The sequence below is a fragment of the Pyrgilauda ruficollis genome, unplaced genomic scaffold (assembly GCF_017590135.1).
Source record: "Pyrgilauda ruficollis isolate IOZ18807 unplaced genomic scaffold, ASM1759013v1 scaffold32, whole genome shotgun sequence".
NCBI lineage: Eukaryota > Metazoa > Chordata > Aves > Passeriformes > Passeridae > Pyrgilauda > Pyrgilauda ruficollis.
In genome coordinates this window covers 2665660-2689748 of record NW_024524600.1, presented here as the reverse complement: position 1 = coordinate 2689748, position 24089 = coordinate 2665660, and the positions used below count along the sequence as shown (strand labels likewise).

General features: G+C 40.0%; 2 protein-coding genes across 3 annotated transcripts in view; one reads left to right on the top strand and one right to left on the bottom strand.

Annotated features, from left to right (window-relative positions):
- The window catches only part of FGD6 (FYVE, RhoGEF and PH domain containing 6), a 71807-nt gene extending 69938 nt beyond the window's left edge, over positions 1–1869 (bottom strand). For both annotated transcript variants that reach the window (XM_041474346.1, XM_041474347.1), the window contains exon 1: positions 1682–1869. In XM_041474346.1, coding sequence (XP_041330280.1) covers positions 1682–1694 — 13 coding nt within the window. In that variant the 5' untranslated portion in view covers positions 1695–1869. The remainder of the gene's footprint in view (positions 1–1681) is intronic.
- Positions 1870–9557: 7688 nt separating this feature from the next.
- Positions 9558–24089, top strand: part of VEZT (vezatin, adherens junctions transmembrane protein) — a 45089-nt gene continuing 30557 nt past the window's right edge. The window contains exons 1-5 of the mRNA XM_041474259.1: positions 9558–9659; positions 10237–10407; positions 16068–16202; positions 21339–21428; positions 23612–23787. Coding sequence (XP_041330193.1) covers positions 9558–9659; positions 10237–10407; positions 16068–16202; positions 21339–21428; positions 23612–23787 — 674 coding nt within the window. The remainder of the gene's footprint in view (positions 9660–10236; positions 10408–16067; positions 16203–21338; positions 21429–23611; positions 23788–24089) is intronic.

Sequence of the window (24089 nt, the reverse complement as noted above, 5' to 3'; positions counted from 1 at the left end):
CCTCATCTTCCCTCCTTCTGCCCCAGTACTCTTTATGCCTCACTCTTGAAAAACTTGCTGAAATTTAGATTTGCCATTAAACTGTCCCACTTTCTCTTCTGATATTCCTCAGTATCCCTTTTACCTTTTGCTTACTTTGTTCACCAGAACCCCTTTGTCCTCACCTTCCCCATAAACACCCCCACAATGTACACTTAAAACTGATTTAGTCACACCACCTAAGATCTGAAAGTCCTGAAATCACTGTATCGTACTGAAAATCTACCCAACTTTCTGAAACTTAGTACCGTATCAAATTTTAACAGCCCAGCTCTTGAGCACCCCCTAACACTTATGTGCACAGCTGTTTAACTCTTAAAAGATCAGCGTGAACTGCACAATCAGCAGCACTACTGAAAACGGGAACATACAATGCAGCTGGTTAAGCAGAGATAACCTGCTTTATTACATGCTTTTCAAAATCTAAACAAAATTAGTTCTGCCAAACATATTAAAAATGGAAATGTTTTAAATGAAGCAGAAAGATGCATTAAATCGCTTCTCATTTTCCAGTAAATTCTGATTAGATATGAGGGCTCGGATAACTTAATTAACACTGGAGTCAGTAACAAGTTGACATACCTGAGAGGCAAACACTGAGAACTGGGTTGATATTTTTGCTTGATAACTGTATATTGCTTTTTCTTTAGAACACCCACCACCACCCCAATCCTTACAGGAAGCACTTTGCTGCTTCCCGTGTAACACTACAATTAGCTGTGTTTCCATCCAATACATCATAATTTACACGACATGTTTTCAATGCAGAAACGACTCCTGTTCTCGTCTTCAGGCAGATAAGAAATCCACTATTCTAACAGATGTCTGAACAAAAGCGCTAAGTTAGCACACCGCCGTGCAAGCTAATATAGATGGGAGCAATTCCCTTAAACACGGGGTGCTCTTGTTCTGAACCAAGAATTTGCCTTGGAGCTCTTTTAGTCATTAAATTGGCAGCGGTCAAGAAACGGGGGAGGAAAGGTAAGGAAAGCACTGAAGTAGGTCAGTTCCAAGCCGCAGCTGGAAAGGCCAGAAGCGAACGCTTTCCAGCACCCCCGTGGGGCTCCTGCGTGCAAGACCCCGGCCAAGGCAGGTACATCCCCGAAGCAAAGCCGCAGCTGACAAACTCTCGCAGCTCCACGGAGTCAGACGGAGCGACAGCCCCAGCCCCGGTGCTGGCTCTCCTGCCAGAGCCCGGCCCCCCGCAGGTTTTCCCCGCCGTGAGCTCAGCCCGGCCGCAGGGACCCGCTCGGGACACGCGGGGCGGCGAGCGCAGAGCCGGCTCAGCCCGCGCAGCCCCAGCCCCGGGCAGGACGTGCCGAGGGGTGCGGGGAGCCCGCAGCGGACCCCGGGAAGGGCTGTGCCCCGAGAAGGGCTGTTCCCCGAGTTGGGTGCGCCCCTCACCTCTCCGCTCCCGCCCGCCTCCCCGCGCTGCCCCCGGAGCGAGCCGAGGGCGCAGCCGGGACAGGGAGCGCGCCGGCGGCTCCGGCTCCCGTCCGGCGGCAAGAGCCCCTCACCCCCGCGTCCCCGCGGCGGCGGAGCGAGCGAGGCGAGGCTGTCCGGCCGCGGGGGCACGCGGACTCCCCGCCTGCCGCCGGCTGGGCGGAAACCGCCGCTCCCCAAAGTTTCCCCGGGCACTCACCGGCGGAGCTCATGGTGCTCCCCAGGCGCGGAGCCGCGCTTCCCCTCGTCCCTTACGCCACGGCCCCTCTGAGGGCCGAGGAGAAGGAGCCCATTGTTCCCCCGCGCCGCCACCCAGCCGGAGGAGCAGCCGGAGCAGGAGCAGCTCCCCCCGCCCGCCACCGCCGCATCCCACCCCGCGGCCGCGGCACACAGCCCGGGGCCAGCGCCGCGCCCTCCGCGCAGGCCGAGGGCGGGACGGCTGAGCGGGGCCGGGCGATCCTTTGTGCGGCGGTGCCGCGCTGGCCGGCCCCGCTGCGGGCGGCCGCGGTGGGAGGTGTGGCGAGGCCCGTGACGGCGGGGGTGCCCCGAGAGCCGCCCGTGGGCGCCGCTCGGGCTCCGGAGCGGAGCCCGCTCAGCCGGGCTGGACTGCGGGGTCAGCGCAGAGCGAGTAAACAACTAAAAAATTCTGCTTCTGACTCGGTGTCACTCGCGTAAAAGGTGTCCTTCCGCAACTGTGCGGCCAGCACTGAAACCGCTTCATCTCCGTAGTGTTTGTGTTATTTCTGGATTTGCATAAACCCTGTCTGGTTATACCACCTCTTGTTAGAGCTACAATATCATCTTGGCCTTGTTGAAATAACAGTGGCTAAATATATCAGCTGTTGCGGCTTGGTAACAAAATCTTTTCTGTTTGCAGCAGGTCAGTGTAGTAGTATAGTCATGGAGGGCGCACCTGGTGTTGCAGGTGTACAAAGCGGTTATAGAGAAAGGCTTTCTTTAAAATTAGTTATTGTTATAATAGCAATAAGGTTTCTCCTTCAACCAGGATGCAAAACATCCCTTACATAAGCAGTTATTGTTTTCTCAGCTGTGTAAGCAGTATGTCTTTAGTCTTTGGTCCATACCACAAAGTTTTGTGTTCATCCACAACCAACCTTGGATCCTAATGATAAGGTTTATTGTTTATGTTGCTGATACATTAAATTGCTTCCTTTCATACTATAAATCTGTGGTGAGAATTTATTTCACAAGTATAATGCCTGCCCTCTGCATTTCTATCTTCAGTAAAAGTGGTACTTGTTTTACAGTTTCACAGTTCTCCAGTTCATGCAGCAATTACCGTTTTGATTGGAAAATTTCTGTTGCATAGAGAGTAAAAGATCTCCTTGCATATGCTCTTCATTGTTATCCTTGTGTCTTGGGAAAGGACTTCCATCACTAATAAAGGCTCTTGGATACAATTACTGTACCAAGCGTGTGTGTGTGTGTATCTCCATACACACTTCCAGGTACACTGAGTGACACAGATCTGTCATATATTGTGGTACATCATAATAAAATCAGAAAAGAAACAGCAGGACAAATACAGGCTGTTTGGGTTGGCTGATTGGCTAGACTACAAAATTGGGTGGGCTGCCAACTCATAAAAATGGGTACTGTGAAATACACACCAAAATTATCTTCAGGAGTACTCAGCAGGGTTCATGCTATTCTAAAATGAAGGCTCCACAGAGAATTATGAGCCTACTTCACACACATGAGCCAGAGATGGGAATTGGCAAGGAGCCAAAAAGTATTGGGATAGTTAATGCTACAACATATTTGTGTTTTTGTTTTCTTGGGCCCCTACCACTCCCCCTTAATTATTTGCCATTTCTGGTAAACAACTACATTTTTTCTGCACCTCAGTAGGTCACTTCCCATGTTCTTCAGCAATCACTGTTGCAAGAAGGCTTTTAGCATTTAGACCTTAGTTGCTGTGAACAGCTGCTTTCTCTGTGCATAAGGAGCTCCTTTCAGCAAGATACCAATGGATGTTATAAGGGGTGGTGGTGTGCTAACAGAAATGTCATCGGGAAAGAAGTGGTCTTTCATGTGCCTCACACCCAAAAGGATGAGGGGAAGCAAATGGGGTCTACTTCATGTGTTCCATATGATGGTTATGCCCAGGTTATTTTTTGCATGTCTTTTTGGGTCCCTGAAGACATCAATAACAGGTGTCCACATTAAAAATTTTGCAGCATCAAACAGTTGATGGCCTGCTGATAAATATTTCTGAGCTTCCAATAATTTTTCTCACTATCCAAGTATCTCTTACATTAATTTATCTTTGAAGGCAAAGAAGCACAAACACCACATTCCTACTGTGGGAGAGCAGTGTTTTCCATCAAGTTCAAATGCCACTGCAGATCATCAGGATTGAACAATAGTGAATGATGGGCAGTTACTCTGTCCACTAAATGCTGCCATGTTCTATCCAATTTATAAATTAATTCCTGCAGCAGCCAGCAATTTTTATTCACTGACTCAACAGTCCCAGCACTTCAGTTCTTGCATTTGTTACAAGCAGTTGCTCTTCTAATTAAAATACTGCAAACACAGTGGGGAGGGACAGAACTCAAGAAACAGAGAGGTGCCCCTGATATGTTGGGCCTGGGCTTGTCTAGCCAGCAGCATGACAAATTAAAAACCATGGCAGTGTCGAGGAGATTGTACTAAACAATCCATAAACAACGGAGGAACAATAAATTATGTTCTTTATTAGTGTCTATCTGAATTTATTAAGGGAGGTCATAAGATAACAGATTGATGTTAAGTTGCTTAAGATGAGTTTTTATACAAAACCTGGAAGACCATCATGCTGCAGTTACAGTGTATCTTGGGATCCTCTGCAAATTTTCAGCGTTTTTTGTATTTGTATGAGACTGGAATTGTGTTAGGCTTTTTTATTGTTGTGTGGACAATGTGATCTCTGTCTTGTTTTATTTTTATTTTTTAATGTATAAATTAAAGAAGCTTCTTGTTCATACTAGCTAAATTTCTGCTTCATTATGCCAGTGGAGGGACTGTGTCAGGACTTTGATGATTTATAACTGCCACCTAATTTCTGACTGGAAATTTATTCATGGCCACTTCATACCTACTTGCACATCAGCTAATATTTTCCGTTATCTTATATAGTTATCTGTCTCTAGAATTTACGGAATCACAGAAACGTTTAGGTTGGAAAAGACCTCTGAGATCAAGTCCAACCTTTGACTGATCATCACCTTGTCAGCTAGGACTATGGGCCAGTTGTTTCTTGAACACCTCCAGGGATAGTGACTCCACCAGCTACCTGGGCAACAGTGCTTAAGTCTTCTTTCTGTTAAGGACGCTCCTGATGTCCAATCTGAACTTCCCCTGGTGCAGCTTGAGGCTATGCCCTCTTGTCCTGGTGCTGGTTGCCTGGGAGTTTGACTCAGATATAATATGACAGGGTAGCCACTCGTAAGTGTCCTTGATTTTACCAACAAACCTCTGAGATCAAGTCCAACCTTTGACTGATCATCACCTTGTCAGCTAGGACTATGGGCCAGTTGTTTCTTGAACACCTCCAGGGATAGTGACTCCACCAGCTACCTGGGCAGCAGTGCTTAAGTCCTCTTTCTGTTAAGGACTCTCCTGATGTCCAATCTGAACTTCCCGTGGTGCAGCTTGAGGCTATGCCCTCTTGTCCTGGTGCTGGTTACCTGGGAGTAGAGTTTGACTCAGATATAATATGACAGCATAGCCACTTGTAAGTGTCCTTGATTTTACCAACAGCTTCCAGAGTTTGTTTTTATTAGTCCCTCTGTGTAAGGGCTTGCTGTTGTCTGTTTTTAAATTGCATGCCAGTATCAATACCCACTTAAGGTCTTCCCACTCTTTTTCTATTATGTTTCAATCCTTTTCTGCATATATGATGCTACTTGGTCTTATCAGGAAATGTCATTAGCAAGGTTTTTGATATAAGTTTAATTATGGCAAATATCAAAGCATTTAAAAATGCAAAAGCTTTGACCAAAGACTCATTCTTTATGGTCTCCATTAGTAACCTTCTGATCCAATGGCTTTCCAGTCAGTGTAGACCACTGTTATCTCTGCCATCAACATATTTGGTTCCTTTCCAATCTTTTTTATCCTAACTGATATGGCACAGTATCAAAAGTCCATAACCATACAGCATAGTGTAAAAAGTTGACATAAACTTCCTGCATTTTCTTTATCTGTAAAAATTAGCTGTTTTATCGAAGAAAGATGTCAAGTAAGTTTGGTACAACCTACCTCTGGTGAACCAACACGATATCTTCTTTGATGATCATTTGTTTTCTTCTTTGTCTTTGAATTTTGCAAGAAAGAATAATTATTCTCAGTAGCATGCTGGCTTTTGATCAAATTCATAGATGTGACATATTCTTGATTGCTTTTTCTCCTTTTAAATATAGGCACTATGCTTGGATTTTTTCTGCTTTTGAGTTTATAGATTTATTAAAAATCCTTTCTGTTGCATCTTTTATCTCCTGTGCCCATTCTTTCAGAACACTGGGATGAAGGTGATCCAAATACTGCATTTTCAGCTTCCAGTTTCTGTTTTCAGCTGTGTAATTTGTCCTATATTTTAATGAGTTTGTGCAAGCTTGTTTTTTTTAACCTTTGGATAGATATTCAAGCTGTGCTCGCAGAATCATAGAATGTTTGAGATTGAAAGGGACCTCTGGAGGTCATCTGGTCTACCTTGCTCAAGTAGGGTCATGTAGAATCAGTGGCCCAGGGCCGTGGTCAGATGGTCATCTTCAAGGATAGAGAGAGATCTCACAGTCTCTCTGGGCAACCAGTGCCAATACTCAGTCACTCTCTAACCAGAAAAGTTCCTTGATGTTCAAAGGGGACCTCTTGTGTTTCAGTTTGTGCGCATTGCCTCTAGACCTGTTACGGGGCACCACTGAAGTGCCCATTTCTCTCCTCTTTGCACTCTTTCTTTGGATATGAGACCCACCCTGAGGATTCTCCAGGCTCAACAGTCCCAGCTCTCGCAGGCTCGCCTCATGTGTGAGATGCTCCTTCCTTCAGTTTCATCCAGACCATTGCTGAAATCCCAGAAAGTGATCCTTACTGGGTCAGAGCAGTTCTGGTAGAGGGGTTGTAGGTGGCTTTTGTTATTTTTTGTTTTAATTCTGTGTATTTAGGAGAAAGTTACTCAGAGTGCACAAATATATAATTTGACACATGCAACATGCCACCACCTTAGATTTTTTAAGGGCTTTTGCATATGTAGTGTTTGAAATACAAGGCTTTATATCAGAATTATGTACATGTACAATTGTGCAATACTGAATTAATTTCATTGGCATAAAATCTCCATTTTAAAAATTTTTAATTAGGAAATAAATATCTTCTCACTTGAGACATTGTTTTAATTAATTCATGAGTCTTGTGCCATTCCTACAACCAGTTCTGTCCATATTATTTACTTAATATTGCTATTCATTAGCTATTTCAGTACTAGTAGAAAACATGTTAAAGAATCGCTGGCTGTGTGTCATGATGGTTGTATCACTGTGGAATCTAATGTTTTATTCTAGATCTAGAGGTTCTGATCATTACTGTAACTCCAGACTTTTAAATTTGGGATTGTTTGGCCCAGTAGAAGTCCCAGACCAAACAATTCCGTACAAATCACTGCTTATGTAGGCATCAAACCAAGATGAGGGGCACGGAGGATGCATGTGATGTTCTGATCCACAGATTTCTGTAAGATTGGAAAGAGTTCCTAGGAAGAAGCACCACCATTTCCCAGCATGATACATTGTATACAGAGCAGCCTTTAGCTGATGTGTTCTCTATATGCCTGCAATAGTAAAACTTGTCTAAAATATGGTATTTCTTAGAATATTGGTGCATCCCTAAATGCTGAAATCCTTATCTGAGCCCTTGCAAACCATCTGTTTAAAAGGTTGAGCTTTTATCAAAACACTCAGTCACATATTTTCACAAATGCTTTTTTCACCTAAATAAACTGTTCTAAAATAATTTTGTTTAAAAAATTAAACCAAAAATAAATGAAAGCCCCAGGGAATCTAACTTCAGAAACTTCTTGTTGTGATGAGAATTTTAAGTCACTTTCATTAAAAAACCTGAAAACTTTAGGACTTGCAAAATAGTGGGGATTTTTTGTCAAGCACCAGACTTGTAACGCTGTATTCTAAAAAATAATGTCTCAAACACACATTAGGAAAAAGAAGCTAAAAACCAGCATTCATGCACCTTCAACAGTACTGTCAGTAATGCTCTCTTAGTAGGATTTTTCTCACTGAATATTGGGTGAACTAGAGATGTAGTACTCTTATTTTTTTACATATGCATTCATATAAAGCTAGTTCTAAATACACGGTCTGTGAAAGCCACAGTCAACTTGCCATTGTAATGAGCTGGGTTTGGGACTGTGCTTTGACTGCCTGAAGTGTGGGCTGTTGGCAGAAGACGTGTTTGGGCTTCACTCCTGTTTTGCAGTTTATTCCCATCCTCTTCTTTGTGCTAGCACCTGGATTTGTGGGTGATGCTGCACAATAGCTCAGGAGACTGATTAGACAAACTGACTTGGCTAAGGAAAAAAAAAATCCATCCTAGTTTTTTTCCTATCAGATTGTTTCCTTGTTCCATCTCACCACTCGGCTGCATAAGATGCAGAACATCAGTGTTCTAAAGTGGTACTCACTGGCAATGGCAGATGACAGTGACCATGTGAAAGCAGCCTGGGGAGATGGCTGTGCTGAGGATTGCAGTGTACTGTACCAGCACTTGGGCTGTTTCAGATATTTTACTTCTCAGTGGTTTGCTCAGTTGAAGGGGAGGACAGACTGTGCTCCTTTTCATCACATGACTGGGAGCAGGTGATACCACAGGGAAAACAAAATAAAGTGCAGGCTTAAAACTATGTAAAGAACAGTCTGGTTGTTGCAGAGGCCAAGTCAACTCATCAAGCATTTCTGGATATCAGAAGAGATAGATTAAAGTGTTACATGTACCATATAGTGTGTAAATCTATATTGCCATTACTATTTTTAATAGAAAATTTTAAGATGAAAGTACATGATAATTCAGAGTAAATTTTGAGGTCTATTTTTTAATCCTCCTCTGTATTAGTTGCTCTGGAGTCATGCACAGAGGGTTAATGCTGCAGTACTCCTCTTACAGCTTCAAGTCATGAATCAACTTTCTTGAGACACTGGAATAGAAAGAATTGCTCAGTACAGTTTTCTTTTAATCTTCATAATGTGACTGTCTTTTGTTTCTTGAATGCCTTTCTCTTCAGTAAAGATGTTTGCACAGTGTGTTGTTGTGCCTGCTGCTCTCTGTAAGAGAGCTGCAGCCACATGTCATTAGGAGTAAGAATTGACATGATCTGTAGTAGATAAGTTGATTATTTGGAGCTAATGTTTTAAAGAGGTTTCAAAAATGTATCAGAAATATTTCACTAGTTTACTAGTCAGATGCATTAGTTTAATTAACTGAGTTTTGAATGTAAATGAAGGAGTAAATCTGTGAGTTAGTGACTGGTATAAAGCAAAGCAGCCATTGCTGTGTCATCAGCCTAGTCTGATGAGTGACTTCCCACCCAAAACTGCAGGTGCAGAGTTGGCTGGCTTGTTACCTTGTCGTTCAGGGAAAGTAATGTTTACCACTTTTACTTGCAGTTTTTCCAGTATTTTTTATCACTGTCAGCAAGGACCTGCTCATCTTTTCACCTGCATTTGCAGGTCCACTTTTGAATAGGTAAACAGTGCAGAGCTCGCAGTGAATTTCAGTGCTTTGTCTAGTATGCAATGGTTTTTTTTCTAATGCTTTTCCAGGATGGCAGTAATGTGCAGCCACCTGCTGTACAATGCAAAGGAAAGAGAATTCCCGTGTCAGAGATACAGTGATACAGAAATATACACAGGCTGTAAAACTTCCCAAACTCTTGAGGACACATGAGTCTATGCAAAATAGGTACATATATCATGGAATCACACAATATGCTGAGTTGGAAGGGACCCAGCTGGGTCATTGAGCCCAACTCCAGGCCCCATGCAGGACACCCCAATAATCACATCATGGTCCTGAGAGCATTTTCCAAATGCTTCCTGAACTCAGACAGGCCTGATGCCATGGCCCGCTTCCTAAGAAGCCTGCTCCAGTACCCAGCCACCCCCAAGGTGAAAAATTCTCTCCTGATATCCAACCCAAACTTCCCCTGACCCAGCCCCATGCCACCCCCAAACACCGAGTTCTGACACTGGCCAAGATATTGTTCATCAAAAAATATCTGGGAACAGTAATAGATTCATAGCTTTAAAGTAGTTCTCAGAGCCTACTTGTAAAGCAGATGATACAGTAGTGCTGGAGAAACCAAGGTCTGTGCTGCTGTGGCAGTGAGAGCAGAACAGGAAATCTAAATGCCTCTTTGGCTGCCTTGAAGTCATTGTCTAATACTAGCCGTGTCAGCAGCGCCTGGCTCTTTGTCAGTCGGGCTCAGGAGGAGGTGGTTACCAGCCAGCAGAATATGACCAAGGCTTTTAAACACCACTGCTTGGAAAGTCTTATTAATGGCTGAATATGAGATCAATGTGCAATAATTCTTTCAAGCAGCATCTTTTTAAAAGCCTTTAGCAATCTGTCATCTTCATCTCCCTCCTCCCAGTTAGAAAGCCACATTAGTCAGGAGAAATCGCATGATCCTGGGAAGTTTCAAACTGCATCCGCTGATGCTGTGAGGAAAATGCCTCTGTGCAGGGACACAGGTGCAGTTACACTGACAGCTTCTTCTCATCCTCATCTCGGATCATCCTGGAGGGACAAGCAGAAAGAAACGGGGAGGTGGGCGACATTCTGTCAGGTGCATGGCAGCAGTACCAAAGAGAAAAATGGAATACGCTCTTCCAGGAGACAAAGATCGCGCTGTCTGTGAGTGTTAGCTCAACTTTTTCAGATCTGTTTTGAGAGAGGGGAAGATTTCAATACTGGTAATTTGTTCTGAGTTTAGCCACCTGTTCAGCGTACCTTAGCCATTGCTGTCATTCTGGTAGAAATGTTTAATCTTTTGGGGTTTTAAACTGATAGTTCATAATTGTAGTTATTTTGGAGGTGGCTTAAGCTTCCATAGTATTTTTGACATAGTGGAAACCTCAGCTTTGAACAACATCCATATTTTAAGAGGAGCTCTTTAAGCCTTTGTTCAATGTCATTAAATACTACTTATAAGGTTAATCTGCTTAATTAGCTACTAAGTGGCAAATTGTGTCGTAGTAAAGAACGTGGGTGAGGGAAGCCCGTGTCTTTATTGGAGAAATCCTGAGTCATTTACTTCATGATGCATCAGCAAAAATAATTGGGTGTGGTTTTGATTTTCAGCTGCTATTGTAACAAGGCTATAAAAGCTAAGAGTGTCTTAGTCTCTGATATGTGCTTGCAAAGGTTTTGTTTTCTCAGAATACACACAAAATGCCTCAAATATTTAAGTGTGGTATCTGTGCTTGCAAGGCTGTAATAGATGTAAGTATTTGAGTATTTATCTATCAAAAGCAAACTGTTTTCTGAGACTAGGGAATTTTCTGTTAATACAGCCTTTCCATCACATAGTAGTAGGCAATGCTATGTTTGATTATATTTTCATGTATGCCTTAATTTTTTTTTCTATTTTTACTGTCACATAATTGCAGACACAATGCTTAGTCTTCAGTTTATATGATGTTTTTTCCTAACCCAGGTCAGTGCTCTGTGAAAATAAGCATTGGGGAACTGTTAAAGACCCACAGTAATTTAGTGGACTGTTCTTTAATCCTGCAAAATATATCTTGGGTTTAGAATGAGTCTCAAACGCATTCAGCAATGAAAAAAGGAGTTCTAATTAAACATGTGTTTGTGAGTGAAATAATTTTTAGCAGTATGGATCTAAAATAAATATGCTCATGCAGTTGTGAATGAAGAGGAAAGGATTTTCTTTCTTGATTCTGTTAACAGGAGCTTAGATAAACCTATACTGTACTGTAAATAGTTACAATTGAATGACTTTGCAGTATTACTACAGCGAATTAGAAAGTCCTGAAAAGATAAGTGGGTTTTTTGTTGGTCTCTGCTGTAGAAAACTCTGATTCTTCAAACTTTGAAAAACCATGTTCCTACTCAGTACATCAGCTGTTTCTATCTTGCTTCACTTGTTAACAAGGTTTTTCGTATATAATCTGTATAAAGTACACCAAAGAAGAATGGCTTTTAGTCTTCTCTCTGTTCTGGAACTGTTCCATTTCCAGCACTCATTTTGGACAATTAACATAATTTTTAAAAATGCACTGGCCATAAATGTAATCCCTGTCTCCTGTGTCTCAGAAAGTGACTTATAAGAAGCAGTAGCAGCTTGGAGGAAGCTTTTGAAATAAACACAACATATTGCTGAAAAACCTTGTTTTGGTATCAATTACTTTAGATAATATTTCCTACCAGTAACTGATAGTATGATGGTAACATAATAATAAGCTTAATTATTTTTTAAAATTTCCTTTCTACTTTTTACATTATTCATTACCATGTCATTCTGCCAAAGACAACTAGAAATAAATAAACAAACCTGACTGTCAAAAGGGAGTAATACTAATGGTTCTAGTTATTATCTAAGTTGAGAGTGGTTAAAAGTAAAAATTCAAAAGTACTTGGAATAGATTCCTCTAGAATAATACGCTGTATTAATAGGAGGTTGAGATTTTGTATTTAAAATTCCCTCTTCGTGCCATCCACTGAAACAAACTTGCTGTTCCTTTACCTTACATTCTAATGTACAAGCTTTTTCATGGGTCTAATTTTTTTTTTTTTTTTTTTTTTAATTACCACCTATTACTGCTTGCAAGGATAAACTTTCTGGTGTATCCTGAATTTCTTGAAATAAAAGTGTAGCATTTACATCACATGCAGAAATGTAAAAGCTGTTGTGCTTTTTTTTCCTTTTTAGTGTTGGACTGTTGTAAGAAGGAATGTATGAATTCTGGGCAAAAAAGTTGTGAGGAAACAAGGCAGAGGCCTCCTATTTTCCCCAACCAAGAAGTGTATTTTTTGATATTATCATGATATTTGTAGGTGAAGGCAGCTGAGCTGACAGTGCTGATGAGCAACAGCAGGAGTTGAAACTGAGGAACTTTTCTCACATTTAGAAGTGCATGTTCAAGAATATGTGCAGGTCTGCAATCTTGTTTATGGAAAAGAAGGCTTTTAGGAGTGAGAGGTTTGGGTAAGGATCTAAGCTAAAAACTTAGAGCTATAATTTGTGATACGTAAGACACATTATGAGATTTAATTATTGCTTTTAGAGCTTTGTGAGGATGAAACATGCTTCGTAAGCATTAAGTGTAGTACTTCTGTCTCTTGTACTGAAACACAGTATACAAAATAGGATATTTTAATGGTATCACATTGCAATTGTAGCATAATTAATAATTTTCTGATTCCTTGATAATACTGGAAATTCTGTATGAATGGCCACACATAAAATCTACCCTTTGACTTGTAAAAATTGCTTTAATGGATTTTCTAGACATTACTTACATGTCATGGGAGATATTATCTCTAGATTGGTGGAGACATCCTCCATTTTTTCCTCTTTTGATCATAGGCAACCATGAGTTATACAGACCACACAGCTTTGCAAGTGACAGGCTAGTAGGAAATACAATAAATAAATAAATAGTGTGGGTTTATGTTAGCATAGACTAATGTATGTATGCCATCTGTAGTATTTCTAATAGGAGTGTAATCTTCAGATTTTTCTAAGTAAAATGTGAAGCTGCTTGTGCTACACAAGAGACCTCACTCTTAATGATGATTTTTCTGATCAGTTTAAGATTCCTAATAATCTAATTTCAGAAGGGCCTCAGCCCAATTCTTATTCATTGCTTTCTTTACCCACATCTTGCATGCTTCTAATGGATTCAGAAAGGAGAACAATTGTGGTTTTACTTACATAAGGAATTTTAGTCACAGCATAGTTCTTGGTCATTGAAGTTTATAAAAATACAGGATTCTTTCAATATGCAAGTAAGTTCTGCTAATAATATTTTAGAAAGAAGGAACAGACAAAGCCTGTGGAGCCAAAGAAATCTGTTAGAGGAAGATTTTGTAGCCTGAGTACTTTCTGAGAAGCTGAAAGAGAAGACCCAACTGAAAGATAAGACCCATTATCTAAGTAAAGGAATAACATTCACATTAAATTTTAATTAATTTTGATTTCCTAAGCTAATAGTCAGAAAACTGATTTCCAGTTCTGAAGAGGGATAAAAAAGTGTAAATTTACCCATTACGAGACCATGTAAAAGCCTTTTAAGAATTAGTCAGAAGGGATTTATGTAAAACTACTAAGGTGCCCATATTCTACCTTAATTACAAGAACAAATAAAACTATTCTTCCTAGCTAGGGGCTGAAGTATGAAATTTCATTAACGTTTGGAGAGATGGTGTATTTTTTACTGTTTCTGTAGAGTAGAAAATCTACTAATTACAGTTAGATGGAAGGTTATAACGTAGCTAGGCAACCAGAAGAATTGGGCATTCTTACATCTATGCCATATTGCACTTACTAGTGATAGCTTTCCAAAATTTAGATAATTCAGTTTTCAGTGGATAATCTCTGTCTGTCTCTGCCTCTCATTCTGCCTTCCTTCATCCATTTTTGTAAGGAAATGGAACTAATCTAAGCAGCAATAGACCAGTTTTCTTGATCAACTTCTAAAAAAATTATCTCATCATGGACCCCAAAGAAAGGTGCACCCAAAGATAATAGTAGAAAACCTCCTTGTTATTTTTGGGTTATTTTGCCAGCTGTCTGTATGTTGGTGAGTGCCAATAAAGTACAAGAACAGTCATGTGTTATATGATGGCTGGCCTTGCTCATGGCAAGTATGGTCAAGATGATGGGCAGGTTTGCCAAGAGCCTAGGTATGATTTCCTTGAAGTTCTGCCTGGAGCGAGCCTTATAACTATGATTTTTGAAGAAAACATCTCTGTTCACCCACTGCTTTGTCTGTGTCTTCATCTAAATGGGGAAAATTCCATGCTACCCTCGAAGTTCTTGTGTGGAGGTGTGCAGGTTGTTCCAGGTGTGCTGGCAGTGCACAGCCTGGCTCTGGAAGCCATTTTAAGAAGACAAGGTTATGCATATCCGTGCATATTCTCAGTTTTGTCTTGAAGTTATTAAGTGAATTTCACAGGGTCTTAAATAGAACAAGTATTCTAGTCTATTAAGTTTTCTCCTCCGTTTTAATTAAGGAGTTCTGGTAAAATAGCATGTTCTACTTAGAGAGAAACAGCTGGTCCAGAACGGCACAGTTTAATTAGAGTTGGATGCATTTTGAAAAAGTGCTCAACCATGGAAGAGGGGTACTTGGAGAAAACATAGGATTGTGTCATCACACTGGAAATATTCTTACAAGGAAATGAGTCATTAACCTATCCTAGTGTTTTGCACAATCATTGTTATTGTGGGTGAGTGTGATTGTCTGTACCTGTGAGTTGGTATGAATATTTAAGTTTCATGTAATGACTGGATGCTGAATCTGTTGTGAGTAACTGAAACAGAGTAAACAAATGTATGACTTTGCATGCCTTAAATAGATAAGAGGGAATAAAAATAGGGTTAACAAAATTCCTGAAGGTAACAAGTTAATTTATTCAGCTGGTATGCATGATGGCTTCCAAGTTTTATTTCATGGCAGTCATTTGAGATTTGGCTGTGTTGATGCATAGTCAGAGTTATGTGGGCCCCATCACAACTTGCACCAGCAAGTTAATGACAGTCAGTGAAACAATTACTGGCAGGTGTTCTGTAGGTGGTTGTTTCTGCAGGCCTCCACAACTGTGCATTATTTACTGTAAGGTTTTTACTTTTTATATACAGTATTTTGGTTGATAGTATGTTAACTTAAGATGTTGGTGTTCTTTTTATGCAGCTGGCTAATGTTTGCATACTCTTGTTAATAACATTTTTCAGAGGTCAAAATTAATCCCTGTCTAACTGGGCTGTATCAGACTGATTGCTGACAGTTTCTCTTAAAAATGAAGTCTCTTTATGTGTCCTGAACTGGAGAACTGGAGTTATCCTAGGTTTTGTTTTCATCAAATGTGTCCTAGATACTGCCATATATGTAGTTGTAAACTGAAAAATAAGAGTTAAGTAAATTTAGATACCTGGTGCAGATAACAAGAAGATATTTCACAGATCTCTAGATAAATATCTGATCATTATTCTGTATGATCTGATATTTATCTATATCACTATTCTCTGGTGATCAGAATTCCATACTTTTTCTGTTTTATTAATGACTGTAAGTTATTAGTTTTGCAGGACTTTTAAAAGTTGAGTTGGTTTTTGTTTGTGTGTGGTGGAATTTCTTTTTTTTTTAAGCCAGAATGCTAGTACCATCTTTGGAGAGAGCAGAAGCCTTCTTCTATTTTTTTTTTTTTCCATTTCTCAATCCGTTCATTGCTCGCTGTGTGGTTGCTGAGTTCACAGTGGCATTTTGTGGGAAACACGGAACGATTTGTAACACTGTTTTTATTTCTCCTTTTTATAACTCCCTTTTCAGAATTCCCCACTGTACCAATACCTGCAGGATTTGGGACACACAGATTTTGAAGTATGTTCCTCGGTGTCACAGAAGGCAGAGCAATGTGCAGCTGCAGAAAGCCAAAGGGAGCAGACTCTGAGTGCTGCCCAGAAGGTGAGCACTCTCCTGTCGCTGAGTATTTATCTTCTCACAACAGAACTGCATTGCTTCACAAATAGGAGAAATCAGAACAGAGAGAAGTCACTTCCTGTATTTAAAAACACAAAGGCAAAAACCCCCAGACAATGAACCTCAGCCCGTTATCATATCTTGAAGTTGTGGTTAATCAATATAGTTTGGAGTGTTTCTTTGCACTTATGTAAGCTGGGGAAGCAAGAAGCTTTGATAAATAATTTTTGAGTGTTGAAAATTATCTTATGTAGTAGATCTTATTATGTTAGCTGAGCATGACATTCTGGGAATAGAACCTGTAATTTTCTAGAACAGAATATTTATAGTTTTCAGCACTTCCCAGGCATTCAGTTGCTAAGTATAGCTTTGTCTGTGACAAAATGTATTAAGAAAGAGGATTTCTGGGAAGTAGAAATGCAGTAACCAATTTGAATGAGATATTTGATGTGGATAGCTATTGCATTTCTAATAGTGATTGCTTCTATCACTGGTTACAAAGCAAGGCTGAATTTAAATCAGGATTTAGCTCACCATTTTCTTTATTTTGAGCTACCTTTAAAAGTATTCGTGGAAATATTAGGTCTACCACTTTTGCTTTTCAAAATTGTCAGCTGATACTCACCATAACCCTCAAGAAACCACCTGAAAATATGTTTTCTCTTTAAAGTTAATGGCTGGTTTGTGGTATGCTTACACTAAAGATCCCTATTCTGACTTAGTGTAGGGAGACTTTGATTAAGTGTTTGTTTATTTATTTATTAAATGTTAACATTGTTCACTGTTAATTAAAAAGCAGGATGACATTTTATTGGTTGACACTTTGTTGTCTATGAAGTAATGCATGGACTGTCAACTACATTATTTTGCATAGTTACTTTTGTGGCAGTCAGAAAATCAGTATTTGTCTATATAATTTCCACTGAATTTTATACAAAAGTGCTGTGGGGTTAAGAACCTCAAAAGTATTAAGATATACTGCTTTTAAAAACCTCAGGTATTCTGGTTTTTCCCCTCAAGCATTTTATACTTAATTTTATTGTGTTGGCAGCAATTCATCCAATATTGTGTCAGATGTAGAAGTAATTTTTCATGGTTTGCCTTGCAACTTGAAGGGAGTGGGTGTGTGAAAATGGGCTGTCCATTTCTTACAAACACTATGTGATGTTCACATTGTCTCATCTCTGTCTAGACAAGAATACATAGTAGAAATGAGGAAGAAACCTGTGTGTAATTTTTAGTAATAAATTGTCAGAGGTTCTTCCTGCTGCAATTCCAGTACCAGTTGGGAAGAGTTAACACTTCTCTTTTGTAATTTGATGTCAGAAAGTCTGTTTTTGTCATTTGATTTCTGTGTCCCATTTTGGTAGGGTTTCTCAACAGGAAAGAAAATGAGGGAGAGACAGCTGGCCACACATTTAGAAAAGGAGACTGGATCTAGAAGGATCTGAGGCTTTGTTGCAATTTTTTTATGACATACAGACAAATAATTTGCATTCCTATCCAGTCATTTCCTCAGTTTTACAGAAGACTTTTACCATTTCCCTTCTCTTGGCCTTCACTGGCCTAGTCTACTGAAATGATAAAATATCTGGAAAATAAATGGTTTCTGACTTCTGAATATGTACCTACCCACAGTCGTAATGTAAAATGATCTTCCTTGAGACTTGATGTAACTATGATTACAGGGAGCAGATGCTGTTCCACACTGAGTGTTTCCCAGTATGTGTATATCACTTTCCTTCTGTTCTGAAAAGCAAGTTTCCAAATGCCTTAAACACTTTTTTAAAATAAAAATGTAAAAGTTGGGAGTATTGCTTTGGCTTTGAGTTGAGATTGTTTCCTCCTCTTGAGTTCAGTCAAGTGGGAACCCTGTGCAGCTGAAAGCAGGTGACACGCAGCAAGAATTTGGCACAGCAAGGGTCTGCTTTGGGATCTTCAGAGCCTGAAAAAACAAATCTGAGAAGAAAAAGAGGTTCCTAATGACTGATAGAAATATTTCTGTTGTGTCTTGCTGTCCTGCCAAGCAGAGCACGTGGTTCAGGCCTAAGGAAACGCAGAGGCACCAGCTGAATTTGAAGCACATCTTAAATACTTCTCAGGACATGTAGTTTTGGTGGTGGTTTTTTGGCCTTTTTTTTAATTGGAATATGGTCTTAATGAACTGTGAATTAAAAAGCTGTAAAGGTGTTTTAAGATTGTGTTCTAGGGGCTGATGAAATGCCAAGCTCCCATCTGAAGTATTATGGAGATGTGTTTTAGCATAGTAATTGTAGGTGCAGTGTTCCTGGCTGTGCCAATCTCTGGAGAAAGTTACAGCTATAGTCCTGGTCTCATGATCACTTGATACTCAAAAGCACTGCTAGTAAGAGCTCCTAGACTTGTTTTCTGGAATTAAATCCCATTTGGGTAATTCTGCTTGATCTTTACAGAATTTATCACTTCCCATTTACATCTTTCCTTTCTCAGCTGTTTTCCTAGACTGCTGTGCATATCTGAATGTTTAAATTGATTATACTGTCATACCTTGTCCCACCTTAGATATGATGATATTTTGTCATTAGAAGGGAGCTGGTGCTGGAGGCAACTTCTGAGAATTGTGCTGGGGCTAGCCATGAGTAGCTGTGCAGGTGACCTGGTGTGGGAAGGCAGAGGGACCAGTCCTTTGCCTTTGCCTAGGTCTGCCCACACACTTAATGTGAGGTATTCAGTGTGTAGCATTATCTTCTGAAGAAGAATTTCTCTACAAAAGAGAAATAGTCCTTAGAATTATTTTTTAGATTCAAATTAATTTACCTAAAATGTGCATGTACTATGCTAATATTTTTTAAATGTTAGGAGTTATGCATCTTTATTATTTAGTTTACAGAGAGTTTGACTGAGTGTTGTTCTAAAGCTGTAAGAATACTCTGGAAGCATTGGCAACATGACCTGACTTGTGTGTTGGTGAAAGTGGTTTTACTTGTCAGTAACACTCCCAATGGGAATGCAGATTGTGAGACACTATTCCAAGGATGTGAATAATTCAGTGTGTTGCTGTACTGTGTTGGGTCACAGCCCAAGACAGTGGGTTGTCTTGTTTTGTATTTTCAAGCACTGACTTGCCTGTTGAGTGTTTATGCAAGCTCAGATCTTTATTTTTAAACTAAATCATGGAGATGTAGCATGCTAGATTTTTTTTCAGTAACTCCACAGTCTAGTTTAGTAAGGTGGGTAGCAGTGCAAAACTATCTTTGGTGTAGCTTTAAATGTTCATGATAAAAATCCAAAGACTTACAAAGACTAAGCAGTTGAAAATGATAGGATTCAAGAGGCATATTTGTAAATTAAATGGATTACTCTTTCCGTACCCTGCTTTCCATGTACAGGCAAAAGTACTTTTCAGTGAAATACCTGTCTGAAATTCAAATGCAGAGCAAGACCTTTGTTCATTTAATTTCGATTTTCTACAAATTGTAATTAGAAAATTTTATTTCCTTTTGCACTGCTCTGCAAGAAACTTGACGGATGATCTTGTGCTGCAGTTAGTGACATTCTTCTGACTTATGTCATTGCCCTTGAGCAACATCAAAATACAATCACTTGGATTTATTCCATAGTCTTAAGTGTGAATTGCTGGGATAGCTCCTCCTACTGATGTCAGTGTTTCGGGAAGAGCTCTCATTATCAGGTCCCTGTTACTGGTTTGCCTCTTCACTGACCTAAAAACACTTCCTTGTGGCATAGATCTCAAAATCTAAACGTACACAGAAAGATGAGACATTTGTAAAGAAAAGCTTGAGTTAGATTACTTAAATGGGCACCAAAATAAGTTATTTCAAAAATGGTTGAAGCATAAGGGCTTTAGGGTGACAGTCCCTGATGTTAAGGCTGTTGTGCCCTGCCTTGCTGCACCAGACTGGTGGCACTGCCTTTCAGAAGGCTGCCAGGCTGATCACAGGTTAACTACAGAACTCTGAGCTCCTGCTGCTTGGGTTTGTTCTTCTATTTCCCACTTGTAGTTAGGGGGAAAACCTAGAAAAATACAAACAAGAAGGGAACAAAAAATGGGGGAAAAAAAAAAAACAAACAAGAGGGAGAAACAGAAGCTGTCACCTTTTATACATGGAGCTATTAGAATCTGTATGTTTTTTTTTATTATTATTATTTTGAAACAGTATGCCACAAAATGTAAGCACTTCACAATTAATTTTTTTTTTACATACATTTTACCTGATTGTATTACATGTCAGCAGTCTGAAGATTGAGACAGGGCCTCAGAATTAATGAATTATATATAACTAAATATTTTGAAAAATGCTTCCTGTCAGTTCAGTCTGAGGAAGGTAGATAGAATGGTGTGTCAAAAGCTGTGCTTTTTTGTTCTGAATGCCTGCAGACTTAAGCAAAACCATGCATCTATTCAATTATAATCTGTCATGCATCTTGTTTTAGGAAGATACATGAGTAGAATGTGTGATGACTGAGAGGGAGTCCCTCTGTTAGTGGCATCTGAAGTTCATTTACAGCTCAGACAAAAGTGTGGATTTAGGTTGTGTGGAAAGCAACACAGAGACAAAGTACCTGCTGGTGCACACTGGTGTGGACAGGGAGTTTTTGGGGCATTTCCTCCTCTTACCATCACTCTTCCTGTCTCTGTTTACAGCTCCTCTGGAGTTGTGCTCAGGCTGCAGTGGGCTGCTGAGGAGAGGTTGTCCCTGTTCTGGTCTTTCACTTCTCTTCAGCCTGTCAGTCATTTAACCTTTGGGCTTTTATCCCCCAGGAGAGAGAAAGTCTTTCATATCAATGCAGTAGCTGCCAACTTGAGATCAATATAATCTTAGCTGTAGTTATTTTTAACATAACAACATAACAATCCATTATGCTCCAAATAGGTGGGATTACTGAAGGTTTTATTTTATTCTCCTGTCCACAAGCAAACTGACGGGAAGCAGATGTTCTCTTAGTGTACTCTGAAGTTAGGCCAGACACAGTAAGTGAAACTTCCTTACAGGTACTTGGGTCTGAATTAACAAGAAAATCAAATGCAGAAGTAAAGGATTTGTCTGCTGTTATTTATTTAACTTTGGCTTTGGTTTTTGGTTTGTTTTTTTAAATTGGAATAATTTCTGTTCCTTTCAGCAAGGCATCCTGTCAAAACTAGTTGAGTTTTTTAGAAGCTGGTTTCCTTTTCCACAGTATAAGAAAAACGATGACATACTTCACCGACTGGTAAGTGATCACTTTTTTTATTTTTCCATTTCCTTTCCTAATCCACAGGTCTTCCTCTCCTCTATATCTCATCCTTTAAACATCTTCTTTGGTCTGTATTGTTTGTTTTGGCTCTAAGAGTATTATTTATTCTTTAGATTATACTAATTCTGGTTTTCAGTTACTGTGCCAAATTGGGCACAAAAGGACAGGAACAGTATCAGTAGCCAGGTTAAAGATGTTCAAAATGTGTAAGATAATAAAATATGTGAGAAATTTAAGAAATTATTGAAAGCTGAAATGAGTTTAATTACAATGTTGGTACCCCTTTGGTGAAGGCAGTGGGGAGATGTTGACCATGTGTTACAGCCTAGTGCCTCGTAGAGACCACTAAGACAGAAGGTTCTAGAGCTTCAGCAATTGCTTCACTCTCTGCTTCAGCTTGTTAGCTCAGGCACAGCACCACAGTGCAGCTTTACTGCCCCTGGACCCATCCTGGCCTCTTTGTTTCTACACTGCTCTCTACAGGGCTTCTGCTTTTGGGAAAGGCAAAGCAAACTTTGTTTGCTCTTTCTCTGCAGCACCACTTTCCAGTCTGGGCTTGTCTCAGATCTGCTTTAACTTGTACCCAGCTCCTTCATGCTCCTAGTATAGCTTGCAAATGGCACTTCAGACCATTCCAGAATCTAGAATTTTGATTTGTTTTTTTCTACTACAATGCAGGGATGATGGCTTCAAATGGAGCTTCAAAAGAAAATGCTGAGCAACATGAGAAGTTAGAATTTTCCATTTCACACAGAGTTCTGCTGTATCTCAGTAGGACATAATTTCCTCTGAAAATCTCTCATTAGTGATCTTTGATTGACTTTTTTCTTCCTCCCTCTTCCCCTATGAATTGAGGGTATTATCTTAACAGCAATTTTTAGCCTTTCTTGAGATGGAGGCATAACTGAAGAACATGGAAAACATGTTTGTCCTGCTGCATACTCCGGTAGAGGATTGAAATGACACAGGATGCGTCGGAGGAGGGCAGAGTTTCCTCTTGCACATAGTCCTGAGACAAATGTTTTCCATTAAATGTAGAATGAAAGTTATCTGAGGTGACATCTGTGCATGGAATTAAATTTCTAAACTAGCTATCTTATGGTTTCATAAAGAATCTCATTCTGTCAGTGACAGAATGAAACAGATTTTGTACTGTGAAATGTCACACTTGTGTTAAAAGTTTCTATTAGAGACTTTTCAGAAATATTCTCTTTTCTCTCCTGTAATTAGCTAAATTCAGGGATGCACATGTTCAGTGTTTGTTGGGTTTTGTTATGACATTCTTAACTTTAAGTAATTATGGTTTGGTGCAGTATGCAAATAAAAATTTCAGGGGGCTTCTCTGATGGCTGTATTTGTCTTCATGAGCTCCATATTTGTCTTCAAGAGCTGTAGTTGGGGCAAAAGTAGCAAATGCTAATGGCATCAAATTTGCAACTGTGTAACTCCCCAAAGCTTGCCTGAGGTTTAGCAGGTGGGAGGTCTTCAGAGCCCCATGCTGTTTCATGTTTGGATGGAGTTCCCTTGGGAAAGGTACAGAATCCTGCAGGGGGGTTCTCCCTGCCTTGGCTCTGGCTCGGGGCCATGTTTGGATGGAGTTCCCTTGGGAAAGGTACAGAATCCTGCAGGGGGTACTCCCTGCCTTGGCTCGGGGTGTCAATCCGGTGCACTGTTATTAAGTGTCCTCAAGTGACATTTGTTGACTAATTAGCAATATCTCTCTTTCTCTAAGTTTCATTTGTTAATGGTATAAATGATGTCGTGGCATTAAAAAAAAAAAAAGTATTTTCAGGTTTTTTAATCTTCTTTTTTAATCTTCTAATAGATTCAGTACCTCTTATTCTTATGCAAATACACTGGCATAATCTGTGGCGTGTTTCCAGTTATTGTTACTGTCTGGGTCAGATCACAAAGTCAGCGTGATGCATCCTGCAAGCCCAAACTCTTAGGTAGTGTGTGAGCTTTAAAAGTAAAACAAGTTTAATAAAAAAATAGCTACTTGTGATATATCTGAAACATTTCCCTGCTCTGGGAACAGATTGTTGTCAGTCAAGTGTAGGGTGTGTGGGTGTTTGCCTTATTCTGCTAACTTAATTTTAAGAATTTGCATATTCTTTACTAATGCCGGTTTTTTCTCCTGCCCATTTGTATGTGGTAAGGATGTTGGATTTCGATATGACACGCTCCGTACCATCCTGCAACAGGAAGTTCTGCTGCAGGAGGATGTGGAACTGATTGAATTCCTTGACCCCAGTATCCTGTCTGCAGGGCAGTGTAAGCAACAGGAAAACAGACAGCTTCCAACACTACGCTCCCTAGCAACTCCTAATATTTGGTATTGTATTGAGGATATCTACCATTATAGTCACTTAGAAACAAGCAAAAAATATATTGTACATTCTTGATATAAAATGCAACATTAAAGTAACTATATTTTTGCTCACATCCTTGGGTCTTTATTCTACTAGTCCCCAGATTTTTAAATAAGCATGTTTTTTCCATTGGGTATTTTACTGAAAGAGTGAATTTTAATCTGGGGTAACTACATGAATATGAATGAATACTCCCTAACTAATATATTCTATAAGGAGGAACTCACATAGCTGATTAATTCATTAATTTCTGAAGCTATGTAGA